Source organism: Podospora pseudoanserina, chromosome 1, assembly GCF_035222485.1.
Source record: "Podospora pseudoanserina strain CBS 124.78 chromosome 1, whole genome shotgun sequence".
Lineage (NCBI taxonomy): Eukaryota > Fungi > Ascomycota > Sordariomycetes > Sordariales > Podosporaceae > Podospora > Podospora pseudoanserina.
The window spans coordinates 4533958-4549120 of NC_085920.1; the positions used below are offsets into that span (position 1 = coordinate 4533958).

A 15163-nucleotide genomic window follows, 5' to 3' on the forward strand; every position below is an offset into this window, starting at 1 on the left:
TGTTGGCAAGTGGGAGACCGGCAAGGCTGGCACTGTGCTGGAAGATTCTGCTGGCTGCACTGTGTACGTCTTTGGTGGGGGCCTGCATCTGGTTCGCCTCAACCTTGCAGCAGCGGGCTTGGGCTGCACTAACAACTTGAGGAGACACAAAGTGCCAAGATCCGCAGCCTCTCAATATCTGGGGCAGCCCAAGTCCAACCTCGCTAATAGACTTAGGAGACTCAGACGCAATGCTCAGTAGATCAATGCAAGTGGTTCCATCACTCGATACATAATCAACTCGGAAACTACGAGAACTGCCTAGAGTTGCTCGCTAAACTTTTGATTTGGAAATGGCGTCATGAGCGACACCAATCTCTTGCATTTGTGGCTCACAGGGCATTTGCCCAGTGAAAAGAGCCCCTGATGGGCCTATCTCTCCTCCTTCCAACCCCCTCTCAATACCCTCAGTCCATCCGTCTCTTGCGCGCACCCAGCAAATAGTTGCTCTGTAAGTAGCTGCTTTGTAAGAGACAGCATCTAAATACCGATATCAACCCCATCAGACATGCCTTACCCCAGTCGCTTCCGAGTTCAAGCAAGCCACATGCCAGCGTATTGGATCGTTCGTGTAATATTTCGCTGGTTTCCATCACTCAATGCAGTTGTAGCTGCACTCCGCTCGAACAACTCCAGTGCAAAATTATGCTTAGCAATTGCTTCGCAATCCATCAACTTTGCCAAGTCGCCATCATTAGATACCTTGACCCTTCGCACATGAATATCGCACAAAAGACCACAACCTGAAGGCAGCTTGATCTGCGACCCTTTCGCCAGATAGACATCCTACACTGTGTGGCGTCGATCCGGCAAATCCCCATGGCTCCCCCAGGCATTGTACCCCACTGTCTATCAAAGAGCAGAAAAAACAAATAACTACATATCGAGTCAGCAGAGAAACCAAACATAAACATGTCGTCGGCTGGGAATCTTACGTTGTTGGTAGCCGCAATTGCAATGCTGTCTTCAAAGGGATGCCAGCTCATGTGAAGAATCTTCTTGTTGAAGTCGATCTGGTCAGCATCCGTTTCCTTACGCATGCGTTGACCCTGCCCCGGAGCTGCTGGGCTTCCGGCGCGCGATCCCCCCTTCTTTCCATTAGCTGTCGGGCTTGTTGATGAGTTGATGGGAGTGGGCACGCCAACTTTCTTGGCCTTGAAAGCAGATTTGTCGGCCTGAAGAACCACTTCAACCTCCTTCTCCGGGTCTGAAGGATATATCATGAAGTTGTTGTTGTAGCTTCCTGTCATGACATTCTTTCCATCGCCCGAAAACACCACCTCAAACTTGTCGAAAATGCTATCATTCTCGTACGTGTCACAGAGCCTCGGTCTGAGATGCTCGTGAATCGGAATGGTTTTGATCGGCTGCCTCTCCATGGCGACGTCCCAAATCTTCACAGTCAAATAATCGCGGGAGAGGATGTATTTGCCGTCGTATGAGAAGCGAACATCCGAGATGGACGAGATAATCTCAGAGAAGAATGAGCGGGAGGACGGATCTTCCTCCTGTTCAAACACTACATTGGTAAGAGCCAGGTTAGTTCATCATTCCAATGACATTCCACGGATGCGAGTCCCGTCAACTACTCACTCTTGGCGTGCTGGTCACATAGAGCCCGCTCACGCATGTCTGCCAGCTTGATGGTGCCCTTGGAACTGGCATACATGAACCAGTTGCAGCTGGTCGGATGAAACTCCGCCGCCGTGATGACTTCGGTCAACTCCTCCATGTTTGCGGGCTTGATGTCAACAATGTTGAAGCTCTGGTCCTGAATATTCAGGTTCCAGAGGTTGATGCGCAGATCGTCGCTGCTAATAAAGGTTTCGCCGTCACTATTGACTGAGATGCTGTTGATATGATACGCATGGGCGTTGGCATATGTCCGCCGAGGCACAGCCGCCACGACAGTATCGTGGTGAGTTAGTCTCGGCAGCTTAAGATCATTCGCGGACCGAAATTGGGCGGTGGGAAGGGCGCGAGGGGCGCCGCCTCCCCCATGAACGTTCGCCGGGGTGGCATCGTGCGAGAGATTGTTTTCGGCCACAACCTTCAGTGACTTTTCAAAAACCTTCCATAGCTTGATCGTCTTGTCGTTGGTCGAGAGTAAATAGTGTGAGGCGTTCTGTCGTCGGCACCACTTGATCTTGTTGATCTTCTCCTCAATCTCCAACGATTTGAGGTAATCGAACTCGGGCTCGTGAGACTGAAACTCTGTATGGAACTTGTATTCGCACGTTTTTTTCTGCCTCGCTGTGTCAGTATGAATCTCCCGAGGCTGAAATGCCAATATCAAGATCCTGGACTGACCGTCTCATTACGCTCGAAGAGTACAACTCTGCCACCCTTGTCGCCAGTTGCAAGATAGTTGCCGGTGTGATCGAATTCGACCGTCGAGATGATGTCGGCTGTTCAAGGTGGGGTCAGCCAATGCTCACAGAAAACAGCGTCAGCTGCAAGAGAAGTATGTGTGATAAGAGCACCAAGATACCTCGGGGGGTGTCGTGTGCCGTACCTTCCGTGATATCCTCAACGTCTCCCTTATCACCGAAGCACCTGAAGACAGAAACGGTCAGCATACACGCGGAGAACAGCAGAGCAATGCTCAAGCAGCATGTCAATGTGAACAGACGGCAGCAAAGAATTGAAAGGAAAGCGGGGAAGCGGTGGGGGACCAGGGCGGCGATCAAGATACTTACTGGGTGAACTTCCATGTCGGTACGTTCGCTTCTGTGTCTACCATCTTCGCAACCTGATATCGTGGGCCGAGGGAGGTCCCTCTCTGCCACTAAGCGGTATGGAAAAAGAAGAATCGGGCAGCTGGGGCTGATGATGAAGGGCACCCAAGGTCCAGGGGGGATGATGGACCAACGACGTGGGTGACACGCGATATCGGGCGGGGTTCAGGTCGAGGAATGTACCGAAGTCCCGGAAGATAGACAGAAGCTAAAACGCACGATGGTGAAGCGATCTGGCGAGCAGGTCGAGTGGTGGATGAGCTGGGATGCTGGCGGGACGGAGGCTCAAACGGCCGGGAGCTTTGCTGTACGAGTCTTGGGAGGACGGGCGCGGGGATGCGTGTGCGAATGCTCTATTGCTGTGCCGCCTAGACGTGGGCAGCGATGAAAGATGAGGGGTGAGAAAAAAGACTGATCTGCGGATCCAGGGCAGGATTCAACTGAAGATGCAAGGCAAGTGCGGGGGGTGCGCGTCTGAAGCTGGGACACAGCGACCGTGGGTAACTGCTTGTCGAAAAAACTTTGGGAGAGATGGAGATGTTGGAAACAAGTCAAGCTCGAAATGACGGGGAGTCGGTGTTGGCGCAATGACCTTTGGTAGGTGGTGGGTAGGTGCGCCCAGATCGGCCACACTAGGTAAGGGTGAATGGTCCAGAATGGGGCCCCGAAAGCATCAGGCACACAGTGCGAGACCGTGCCACTCAGCTCTTCTATGCACACAATGAACCAAAGCCAGCACAGCTGCTTAGCCTGTGCCTGGCCTGAACAGCGCATCAAACCCGACTGGGCATTCTTTGGGCACGATCTTGCTGATTGCGGGCAGTGGAATTTGGCTCCTTCTCATCCAGCACCGAATTCCTGCTGCTCCACGGAAAGAATCTCCTCGTTCGCACACACACACACCGCCGCCCCCGCCCACCCGCAGCTGTACCTAAGCTTTTAAGCACCGAGTTAGATATACAGGAGCGACCTCCTTGAGCTGGATAAGCCCAACCAGTTCAGGCTCGGATCTGTCGGTTGTACAAGGGACAGGCGACTCGTGTCAAGCGGTCAAATCACATGCCAACAGTGCCTGTTGTTGTCAGCAACGTGGATGGCGTTTGTTGAATAGGACTTTGCGCTGAGCTATTAGCCTCTTACGGTGTTTATTGGTCCCAGCCATCTACCAGCCGCGCCTACAACAGTCGGCTATTCTGCTTCAGGGGTTACAACATCCAAAATGGGACATCAGTCAACGGGACCTGATGAAGGCGCCGAGAAAGGGAAGGGCAAAGATCGGGAAACTAGACACGACCAGGACAAATCTATTCACAACGGCGACCCTCAGACCCAAGATACCAGGTCGGCCCTCGCGCGGATTGCTCAGTCAGCCGCCTCCTTACCGTCGTATCTCATTTCAGGGGCCCCAGAAATAGGTCCTGGTGGAAGCGAAAAAGGGGAGGGTTCCCGAGTGGGACAAGCATTAGCAAGAGCTGGTGATAGTTCTGTCCGGATACAGACAGACCCTTCAGCTGGTGGGACGTTGAGGCCTGGGCATACCGAGGCGCACATGGCTGAGCAAGATGCGTCGTTTGCGGCGTTTCTGGATAGTGACGATGTTCCCATGCTGTCAGAGCCCGCTGGGCTGGAAGAAGCCTGGCAGTCGACTACCGCAGCAACGCCGGCTTGGGTGCCATCCCAATCTATACAGGAACAGATGGCAAAAGATGGCGCCGACGTGGTGGCCTTGCTGTCTGGACAAAGCGGTCCAGAGCCTGACCTGCTCCCAGAGGAAGCAGTTTCGCAAGCAGACCTGGCAAGTCTACGAAAGGCTCTCTTTGGCGAGGATGCAGGGCGATCAACAGCTGCTGTTGCGTGGGATAATGTCCTCAACTTCATCCCTAAATACCTTCGAGCGGACCCCGCTGCGGGCGGCAACACTGAGCTTTACTCGCACCTCGGAGCAGAAAACACCGATGAGGCCTGGCAATCATGGCTTGACCAGTGGTCTCGGGTGCTGACGGACTATCAAGACGAGGTTTGGGGTGATCTCAACGCGCTGGTCGATGACGCTCGCGAGGAGATCAAGAGGATGGAGGAAGTCAAACCAGGGGAGAGGCCCGCTGAGCCCAAAGCACTCCTCCGTCTGCGTGCCATTCTTGGGCACTTGCGAGGGACGTAGGCACATACTCGTCTGTCATACTGCCTGCCTGATGCCCCGCGGATGCTCGTCGTGGCAGTAAACCGAACGATTACCCCGCCGAAACCCAACAGACAAGGGTTCCTTATCGGACCCGATATTGTGTTGCTGTGCCAGCAATCAATATGACATCACAACGTGGATTGCGCGCCTTTGGTTGGTCAACACAACTTTCCCTCAAGCTCCTTTGCAGTGCCGCTGAGCTGGGCTTCACTCACCGCCCAGCTATCCAAAAGAGCTCACTGCTTGCACCTATCTAGCATCCTTGTACTTGTATTTGTATGAATGTAGCAAACCACATATGCAGCATTAGTTTATGTCATGCATCTAGTCTGCCTATCGGCTCAGTTTGTCGAGTGAATCCATTGATTTCATTGTATCTGGATATACTCAAACTCGGTCATACAGGACCCCCACCGTCACGTACTACATATCCAAGAGGACCGGACCACCACATCTAGCCCCCTCTCGGCAATCAGCCATCAGCACAAGGGGTGTCCAGCAGATAACCGTCCTCCAACCCAAATATGAGGACCAGACGATCCGCTTGCCTACCAGCGCCCTTGAGCACGCTACTGCTGGCCCTCACTGCAGCATGCTCTGTTTGCGCCAACCTCCAGCCGTTCCAGCCTGCTGAGACAGCCGCCATTGTCGCAAAGCGGCAGCAAGGATGCCTCTCCAACTTTTACAGCTGCGCGAACCAAGGTCCCGCATTCAACGGCGTCTGTTGTCAAAACGGACAGACATGCGGCCTAGACGCTAACAATGAGCCGGCGTGCTGTCCAGCTGGGTGAGATAAACGTTCCCTACACCAAGAAGGCATCTTCCACAGAATGAAAAATTGTGTAGCTAACCATTGGCCCTCCTCTCCCTCTTCGTCGCATCAGCGCTATATGTACCGGCACCGCACCCGCAAGCTTCGTCACCCCCGTCCCGGCAGCCACGACCGCCGTGTCCTACGTCGCGAACAACTTCTTCTCGTTCCCCTATGTCGCCACCTACTTTGCCAACAGGGAGCACTGCTCGGCCGCTGCCAGGCAGTGCGATGCCAACCACGAGGCATGCCAGTCGCAACTTCAGGGCCATGCCGGCGGGGCAGGATATGCCGTTACCATCGCCGTTCCGGGCGGGGGAGGCACGACTGTGACGGCCGCGGCTGAGGTCACTTATGAGCCTGCTCGGGCGACAAGCATATGTAAGCATGAGTTACACTTCCCATACACAAACATTTATGCCCCTCCGGGGTAGATTCCCAACGCCCTTGGCTGTTCGGTATGGCTTACTTGTTCATTGCAGGCAGCAGCTTGTCCAGCGTGGCGTGCAACGGGCTTCAGGCTAGCATGTGCACGATGGAGGGGACAACCGCAAACGGCTTCTACTTTGGGTCTGGGAATGCAGCCCCAAGACCCACGGCTGCTGCGGTTGGTGTTGTCGGTGCTGTGGCGGCCGGCGTGGCAGGGCTCAATCTCATGAACGGTTTCTAAATAGGCATAGATTCGGCGGTGGAGTCGGTCTTTTGTGCTGAGTTGCCATGGGATAGCAAGTGAGGGCGTTGATGATATGTATTTGGACAATGTGTCTTGCAACGAAGTGAGCAACGACGTGGAATACCCGAGTTAGAAAGCTTGGCTCAAAGTCTCGCTGGAAAGAGAAAGTATCTTGTAACATGCAGGCGGTCCTGAAAGGGCCCAATATCACAAGTGACAAATCACGCATCACCATGTCAAAGGGAAGTGGCAGGCCGCTGAGAAACAGAACGCATGATACCAATTATACCCGTTTTGTGCGCCATCGCTAAAAGAACAAAGATACTGAGACCCCTTTCGACCCTTTATATATAACCTTGGAAATCCATGCCACCCAGCCAAACCTGCCCTCTACCCATATTTTACACATCCAGAGAGCAGCGGGCTTCCAGCCCGGGTTTGGCAATACATAGTATGCCTTCAAAATAGCCCGAAAAGACTTGTAGAAAATATAAGAGATAGAGCGCTTCACAATCGACAACGACAACAATGACACTTGGTTCTACCGTCTTTCATCGATGACCTCAGCCGAGGTGCCCAAAAGATCAGTCTCACGATCGACCCTGTTTATGCTGCCTTTAGCTACAAACCCGTACCCGGCAGGTCTTTCGTCGCTGCTGCCTGACCGGTCGTTTAGTTCAACTTGACTGAAGTCCTCGGTGACCCCCGCGGAGGACCCAGACAATCTCTTCTGCGAGGGTGTCCGTTCGAAGGGAAGCCGCGAAGAGGTCGCACCGGATGGGGCGAGATTGCTTGACCGACCTGCTTCACTGGGTAAAGATAACTGTGGCACCTGGACCTGGGGGTTCGAATCCCTTTTTGAGCTTCGTCTGGGGACATTTGGGACCTCGATTTGCAATGAACTATTGGGGCCCGGCCTCACGGATGTGGTGGGGGAGCGAGAGGCTATCCCTGTATCCTCATCGGTTAATGAGGGTGGTGCGTCAACAGCTGGTGCACTTCCCAGGCCGTCAAGCTCGTCATCCTGCTGGCTTCCTGGGCCATTCAAGGGTTCTTGCTCTGGCACGTCTACGTCTGTCGAGCGTAGAGCATCGTTCTTTGACCGTGTCCCATCGTCAGAGTCAGAGTCAATCGGGCCGCTGCGAAGAACGCCCATAGCTACGGGAATTCCTTGGGGCGCTCGGTCGTCTTCAAAGCCGCCATTCAACGCCTGCATCGCAGGTGGCATCCGTGAACTTCTGACCACTTCAAAGCCCTTTCCCTTATCCTTGCCTTTAGGCGCAAACATATTCCTGAACCAACCCGCCGCAGAAGCCATTGGTCTAGTCGGATCAGCGGGCCCAGTCCTCAGCTTGCGACTCGGCGCATCCGAGTTCAACCTTTGGCCTCTGACTCCGTAATAAAAGTCCGCTTCTCGCATGGAATAATCAGTCCTGGTGGGACCAAAAGGAACCACATACGGCGCGGGTGTGGCATCCCTTGATATCTGAGTGCCAATTTCTAGGGGGTCGTTCAGTTGCACCGTCCCAGGTTCGCTAAGGCGTTTCTGCGCCCAATCACTGCTCGTCCATGACCCCCCCACCTTGGTGGTAGGTGAATAGGTCGTTTCAATAGTAGGGCGCCGTTGCCTCGGTGGTCGATAGTACGGGTCTGGAACCTGCATGGTCATGGAACCCTGGGGCCTACCGGGGTGTCCAGGAGATGGCAGGAAAGAAAAGTTGCTGGCTTCTCCCGATGTCGTGGGTGTGTAAGAGCCGGCAATGCTCTCCAGTGGACGTGCGGGACCGTCAAAGCTAGGGGTGTTGAACCCGGACGAGCTTCTATGCCGATGATGCATCATGACACCCATGCTCCCGGCCGACTCACTCCTAATGCGTCCACCAGGCATGATGTAGCCTGCTTTCGATGTTTCGTCGACATCCAGCATGGCAGAACTTGAGAGCTGGCTTTGGCGAGATGGGCCGGTTTCACGCCGAGACATACGGCGGGAAAGCTGTCTCATGCCAAAGATTTTGGACAATCCACCTCGGGACTGACCCCGAATATCATCACCGCCAGCCCCTAGCATACGGGCAACAACCTCGACAATAGTTTGGACTGCGTTCAAGAGAAATCCAAGCACAAGAACGCCAGCGTGAGTGATGAGAATCGCATAGCCGATCCAGCCCTTTTCACTCTCAGGAACACCGAGTGATGGCACGAACACCACCATCAGGAGCACTGTGACAAGACGCAGCGCAGAGAAAAGCGTGTGGTAAGCATTCATGGATGTCGCTGAGTGAAACGGCCGAAAAGCGTGCAGCGTAAGGACATGTATCACCTCGCAGATAGCAAGAATGACGACCTGAGCGACGCCAGAAGGCTGCACGGCTCCCACTGCTATGCCGCGGACGAAATTCAACAGCACAGGGATCATAGTGAAAGCTGCGGCTTCGTCCGAGTAAGTGTTGTACAGCGGGCCATAAAGGAGAAGCGTCGGGAGGTCGTCAAACAGGAAAGCTCGAGGCTTGGTCTTGGCAACAAGAAAAAGCAGCCAACCTGCAAATCCGATAATCAAAATCAGAGCCAGGACAGCGACCACCACCGTGTAGACCGGTGACTGGCCAGCGATGACGAGCTGAAACGTCGATAGGGCGACAATCGGCATCAGGAAATAGTTCAAGACAATCCTGACAACATTGCCGAGAGTAAATGGTATGTTTTTGGCGCGCAAGTCTTCTTCCGAGACCTTTTGGAAGTAGCGATAGAGCCACTGAACAACAAACCCGGCCTGAACAAGGACAGTTATAGCGGCAATGATGACCAACACCCAGATAATAGTGCCAGTCCATATATCCTCAGGGTTCGCCATGCCGGCCAGTTGGGCGAGGCGTTGCAAGCCAAATGCACCGTCTGCAACATAAATACCGTCCCGAAGACTGACCCATCCAGGGTCCTGCGTGACAAAGCTCTGGTTGAACATGAGTACTGACCACGCTGCCTGACTGACGATAGGCTGGTAGAATCCTGGGTAGTTTAGCGTCAGGCCGCCAGTGAGGACGACGAACTGAATGTACTGAAGGCAATCTCCAAAACCAGGGGTGACAAGTCGAAGGAGATCGGGGTCACGACCGTAGTTGGAGCTCCAGTGGAAGACATCGCTGGTTCCCCAGGGGCTGAAAACTGCTGCAAATACTGTTGCCGCACCCACAAACACCAGAACAGCCAGGGGTAGGAATTTCAACATCCAAGCCAAACTTCCCAGATCTGGCGTCACGTTGGCTGTCACGCAAGTGATGATTTCAGCCTGATCACCATAAATAACCTCAAAGGACGTCGAGAACGATCCAAAAGCATACGACGAGTAGAAATCGTTGCTGATTGACACAAACGGCAGTTTGTCTTTGACTAGGCTATATGACGCTGTCAGCACTACACATTCACGACCGGGCCCTTGAGCTCCGTAGATCAAAAGGCAGGCCTTTCCCTCGCTGAGCGTTCGCTCCAACTTACCCAAAGTCAGATCCATTCCAGTCGCCAAAAACAGGCCCAAGCGGGCATGCTCCGTTCTTCAACTCATCATTGCAAAAGTCGGTAAGATTGGACCAAGGTTCATACGTCAAGACTTTGATCCTGGCTCTCAACGTGGTGAACTTATTTACGTCGGGCACCCCCAGAAGCTTGCCGTCGGTTTTATTCGGGTCAGCCCAGTCCGGACTGGTCGCCGGCGGCAATGACACCGGTGTGTACGAGCCCGTCACATTCCCCCACAGCGTAACCCGAAGAGAGTGCCTATCGGTTGCTTCGAAAGTAGCATCGATGTGTATGGGTTCCCACTGCAGCTTTGGCGGTTGACTGTTTCTGTAGGTGTCTGATAGACAGTTCTCGAACGGCACGGAGGCAGCGGCAGCCGGACGGGTGAGGGGGCTCAACAGCAATATCAACACAGCGGGAAGGCGGAGGAAGGACCGCAGTTCGGATAGCCGGGAACGAGGGCCTGTATGGCGGACAAAATCGGACGACAAGATGTCAGGCGAAGGGCTCTGACCCGTCATGGCGACGACCGAAGATACGGACAACCCATCGGCCGCATGCCGGGGCCGATCATGGTAGCCACGGGCTCGGACGCCACGGGCTCGGACGCCACGGGCTCGAACGCCACGGGCTCGGACGCCACGGGCTCGAACGCCACGGGCTCGGACGCCACGGGGCTCAGATGGCGACTCTGGATGGAAAGGGGGCTTGGGTGTAACTGGGATGTCGGGAGCATCAACGTCTCGCATGTTTAGCAGAGCTGCTGTGTTGATGTCGGCAGCGTCAGGGGGAGTGTCGACCGTCTCGATGTCTTGAACACGCAGGTAGAACGAATAGGCTGCCGGCGGTCTTGCACTGTTGAAGAAAGCTGGGCCTGTCGGCAGAATCGGCGATTGTGGTAACGGCGCAACGGCAACGGACTATGTGCTGTGCATCTTGGAGTGTACGTCGTCTTGCAGTCCCAATCTGACGAGTGCCTGTCTTTTTCGAGTTCTGTCGGTTCGATATGTCGTCGGCAGGCCTTTGAGGACTGGAAAGAATAGGAGCGACAGGATAACGAGCGTCAGCCCCGGACAGGAAGGACGCGCACAAGTGTGGAAGGATGCTTTGGGTGGTGTCCCCACACCAGGTAGCGCTTTTGGAACTTGGAGGAGGCAGTGCTGGGTAACATGCACGGCCTCTGTTTGGTTAGCGTGCGCGCCAGGGACCCAGGAGATTGTGACAGCCCGCGGGCGGGTCTTGCCCTGGTCTGTGCACTGACATATGTTGAACCAGGCCTCAAATGACGTGTATTTCCATGACTGCTGGAAAAGGCTTGACAAGTCTTCAACTGCTCAACTGGCTTCTTTCTGTCTGTACCTCCCTAATGCACTGATTCATACAGGGAGCAAAGAGTCAATCAAGGTCATGACGTTTTCTACTTCTCCCCAATGTTACAGCGTTTCTTGCCAACTTGCCCAACACGAGGTTAATGGATTATGGATTACTATGGATCAGCGGGAGCGGCCTTGACCGTGACCCTGCTATTAAGGCACTTGTTATACCTCCATCAACCTCTCCGGAACCTTTGTGTTCTGCCGCCCAACCAAGAGGTGGCCCGCTGTATGACTGCAGCGGCCGGCCAGTCCGTCACACCTTTGAGGTCGGAACAAGGCCTGGAGATAGGGTGAACATTATCAACGGCACGTTTTCTTAAGACCAAGTGACACGCCTTGCATGAAAATAAGACACCAAAATTACCAATTGATATTTAGCACGCTGTTCCTCTATCCTCCCCCTTCAACTCGTTTATTAACTTTGTCAGAGTATGCCTTCCGGGTATCACCTATCATCGTCATCCCACTTCGTGTTCCCTCTTTTCCATGCCAAAACACAGCAACAGATAGAGCCATACACGACACAAGCAAAGTTTTGCCAAGCATATACATCAAGATTGCAATTCAAGCCTCCTTTCCTTCGCCCACTGCCTGCCAATGCGTTCCATCTCTGTACAGTCTTCAGCAGTGTTCGGATGAAGCGTCCACTCTGTGGCCGGTGCAAGCTTCCTCAACAGTTTCTTCAGTTGTGTCAAGATGGCTCTGTCCCATTCTGAAAATGGCAATCGCAGGCTTTGTGTTACCATTCTAGGGTGATTTTCTGCTCCTGATCGAAGCTCGCGTATCGGCCGGAAAACCGTTAATTCAAGAGTGTTGATGATAACCCGGGGCGCATGAGTTTCGTATCTGGGTGTTCCTAACGGCAGCCAACTTCTCGTGTTCTGGCCAAGTCCGACCTCTGTAGTGCTGTGTACAGGTCTATCAGTATCGTGATTGGAAACCCGGAAATGCGGCCTCCTGATTCGAGCGGCGCTCTGTTCCTTCCCACCACGATGGAGGGCATGTCCCACCCTCTGCTCATCCTTCGGTCCAAATAAACTTTGCAGAATGGGCGCCTCACCAGCATCTTCATGATTCGACTGTGCTAGGGGGTTATTGGAATGGCACGAAGCAGATGTTTCTGTGACTACTGCGCGAGCGTTGTGTTGAGATCGAATCGCCGACCCTGCCGTGGGTCTTACCAAGCCATCACTGTCGCCTTCGACGTTGTTTCTATGCTTCTCAAAAGGGAGCGTGGCTTGTTTCGAGTGACCATCTGCTCTCCTCATATCAGGATACCGCTTTTCGAAATGCTTCCTGATATCACCGCCATTTCTATGCTGCCGTGCTCCAGGATTTGTCTGACCGCTGACCGCAGTCTCGTCTTCTGAATCAGTGTTTTCGGAGCTATGGAGTTCCGTTGTCACATCATCAGAGTCACTAGAGCTATGTTCATTGGGATCTCCAGTTGATGATAGGACATTTTCAACCGAAACTCCCCGAGTTACTCGGTTACGCTGCTGATTCTGTTGTCGTTTTGGTATGTGGAGAGGCTGTGACGAGGTTCTTTGGTCCGCATTTGATGACATTGGAGTCTCGCCAAGAGGCACTTCCAGTCTTTGGGCTGCGTTGTCTGAAGACCCACCGATGAGTAGTCTGGCTGCCCTTGACACGTGAGGGTAGATGCGGCGCGGCAGTAGGCGATCTTTATACGTCGGGTGGCTCGTATTACCATGGCTCGGCCGAAGTGATGGTGGGATCAACTGGTCTGGCTCGGAAGATGGTGACGGCGTCAATGGCGTGACTGGGAGCTTGAAGCTAGGGTTCAGTCTCGCAATAGGCAGTCCTCGCTGATGAGATTGGGCTGGGCCCCTAATACCCGTAGCTTCTGCACGTGGAGGCACTCTGGATAATGTCGGCTGTTTCTCGTGAAACTGCTTGTTGTCCGGGCGGCCCGAGGGAAGAGGGCGCCTTTTGAGACTTCCCATAGCTGCAATAGACCACGGGTTGAGCTCTGCCAAAGCGTTATGTCCGTCGGCCACATGAGACTCTGAACGCTGCCGACTTTTTTCTTGGCTTTGGGTGTCGGTGTTGCTCTCCTCTTCCAGAGTTGGACACACAGGTTGGCCCAATTCGTTCTGACTCTCCATGTCAAAGTCACCATCCGATCCGTCTACCGGAGCCGACATATCAACCGTCCACGAACTCGCTTGGCCCTTATGAAATGTTGGCGGAAGCAGGTAATTTTGGAGAGTTACGTTGGTACTTACGGTGAAAAGATCCCGGTGATTGTCATTATCTTGTGGGCTCATCTCTCCATCACCGTCCCCTCTGATTCGTGACGAGTGCAAAAGGGGTAACGCGGCTGCCGCATGTTTCTTATGTTGGTCGGCAATTGATGTGCTATTGGGTTCATCCGGGCGGTGATTCCCCTGCCTACCAATCCCATCCTCCAAGTGTGAATAAGCTTCCAACACTTCCCCCCTATTTTCACGACCCTGTCCCTCATTGACACTACTGGGGTAGACCACCCGCAGGAATGTTTTGAAGTCACTGATCAATTGGTCTTCCTGAAGAAACAAAACATCCTCCTTGGCTGGCTCTATGTTGACATCGTACCATCCTAGAGAACAGCAGATGTTCAGACAGATGAAAATATCCTTGGGGACACCTGCCGAAGTTAGTGGACAGACAGACTGTCTCAAACATTCTCTCAACGCCATGGTCAGTTTTCTCCCGGTTCCTCGAGTGGCTGAAATGGGGCGGGAGTCGACAGAGAAGAATAGGCCCTTCGGAATTTTGCTGTGCTCGACATCTGGTTTCATAAGAATCGCTTCAAACACGTGTCGCCTGCTCCTTTCTTCGCCCGGCAAGCCTGTGTTGGGATCTGGTCTGTCCGGCCACGTTCGGACAAAACACTGAGATGCCTTCTGAACACCGAAGATCTGGATAGCTGTTTCCATAATGTCCTTGCCTGGATGTGGAGATATCCTCAGAGACCGATTGGGGTTTTGTAAGACTGCAAAGTGTATCCTAAGCGGGTGTCTCGCAAACGCACAAGCCTGAACCAAGTGCCTCATCTTCTCGATGTTCTTCGATATCTCCACCGGCTTTCTCGCGATTCGCTCTCGGACGGGATAATTGGAGAAAATGTTGGTGACTGTGACTGTAGTACCCTGCTCAGCAGCGTGTACGCTTTGAGTTTCGACGCCGCCGTTGTCAGCAAGCCGAATCATTTGAGGGGTTTCCAATCCGACTCTCGTGATCACATGAACGGTTGCTACCGTGTTGATACTGGCTAAGGCTGTCCCACGAAATCCAAGGGATTTCCCACCAATCTTGTCGATGTCCTCAAAGGAACTGAGCTTGCTCGTATGCGAAGGGCGGCCAAGGGCGTTGAAGTCAAAGGATGATATACCGCTTCCATTATCCCTCACTTCAATCTTGTCTACAGTGTTTGGGGAAACACTGATATGTATGGTCTGTGCCCCCGAGTCCAGAGCGTTGTCCAGCAGTTCCTTCAAGACCATGAAAGTTGAGGTAATGTTCAAAGTCGAGCCGATCCGCCGGCAAGCATCATCCGGGAGTGGTGTGATGGGCATGGTGGCTAGAAAAACAACAGAATATTGATATCAAGGGTAGTACTCATGAGGCTAGCGGGAGTGATGGAATAATAATAAGTACATGAGGGAATAAGGGGCGGTGCCCACAAGGTAGATTGCTTGGTGCTGGGCAGATATGTTTTACGGAAGACAGTTTTTTTTTTTTTGTGTGTGTGTTATACTCGGCTTTCACTCCGTCCACGTGAAGACCAGATACCTGGAACAGAGAGAAGGCACCGATGCGCTGTTA

General features: G+C 53.4%; 5 protein-coding genes across 5 annotated transcripts; 2 read left to right on the plus strand and 3 right to left on the minus strand.

The window, feature by feature from the left end:
• Positions 1–427: 427 nt before the first annotated feature.
• On the minus strand, positions 428–4464 carry CDC55 (protein phosphatase 2A regulatory subunit cdc55). Its single transcript, XM_062942667.1, has 6 exons — positions 2739–4464; positions 2555–2595; positions 2350–2447; positions 1633–2284; positions 975–1558; positions 428–915 (listed from the first exon to the last, which is right to left on the minus strand). Exons 1-6 carry the CDS (start codon positions 2780–2782, stop codon positions 892–894), a joined length of 1443 nt encoding a protein of 480 aa, XP_062805521.1. The 5' UTR covers positions 2783–4464; the 3' UTR covers positions 428–891.
• Positions 3997–4938, plus strand: QC764_114110 (uncharacterized protein; the record flags this gene model as incomplete). Its single annotated transcript, XM_062942666.1, has 1 exon — positions 3997–4938. The coding sequence occupies one exon, from the start codon at positions 3997–3999 to the stop codon at positions 4936–4938; it is 942 nt and encodes a 313-aa protein (XP_062805522.1).
• A 545-nt stretch (positions 4939–5483) lies between these two features.
• On the plus strand, positions 5484–6650 carry QC764_114100 (uncharacterized protein; the record flags this gene model as incomplete). The annotated part of the gene is made up of 3 exons (XM_062942665.1): positions 5484–5746; positions 5844–6151; positions 6253–6650. 3 exons carry the CDS (start codon positions 5484–5486, stop codon positions 6438–6440), a joined length of 759 nt encoding a protein of 252 aa, XP_062805523.1. The 3' UTR covers positions 6441–6650.
• A 334-nt stretch (positions 6651–6984) lies between these two features.
• Positions 6985–10705, minus strand: QC764_114090 (uncharacterized protein; the record flags this gene model as incomplete). Its single annotated transcript, XM_062942664.1, has 3 exons — positions 6985–9835; positions 9936–10554; positions 10630–10705. 3 exons carry the CDS (start codon positions 10703–10705, stop codon positions 6985–6987), a joined length of 3546 nt encoding a protein of 1181 aa, XP_062805524.1.
• A 968-nt stretch (positions 10706–11673) lies between these two features.
• QC764_114070 (uncharacterized protein) lies at positions 11674–15090 on the minus strand. The gene is made up of 2 exons (XM_062942663.1): positions 13582–15090; positions 11674–13527 (listed from the first exon to the last, which is right to left on the minus strand). Exons 1-2 carry the CDS (start codon positions 14911–14913, stop codon positions 11884–11886), a joined length of 2976 nt encoding a protein of 991 aa, XP_062805525.1. The 5' UTR covers positions 14914–15090; the 3' UTR covers positions 11674–11883.
• Between the last annotated feature and the right edge of the window lie 73 nt (positions 15091–15163).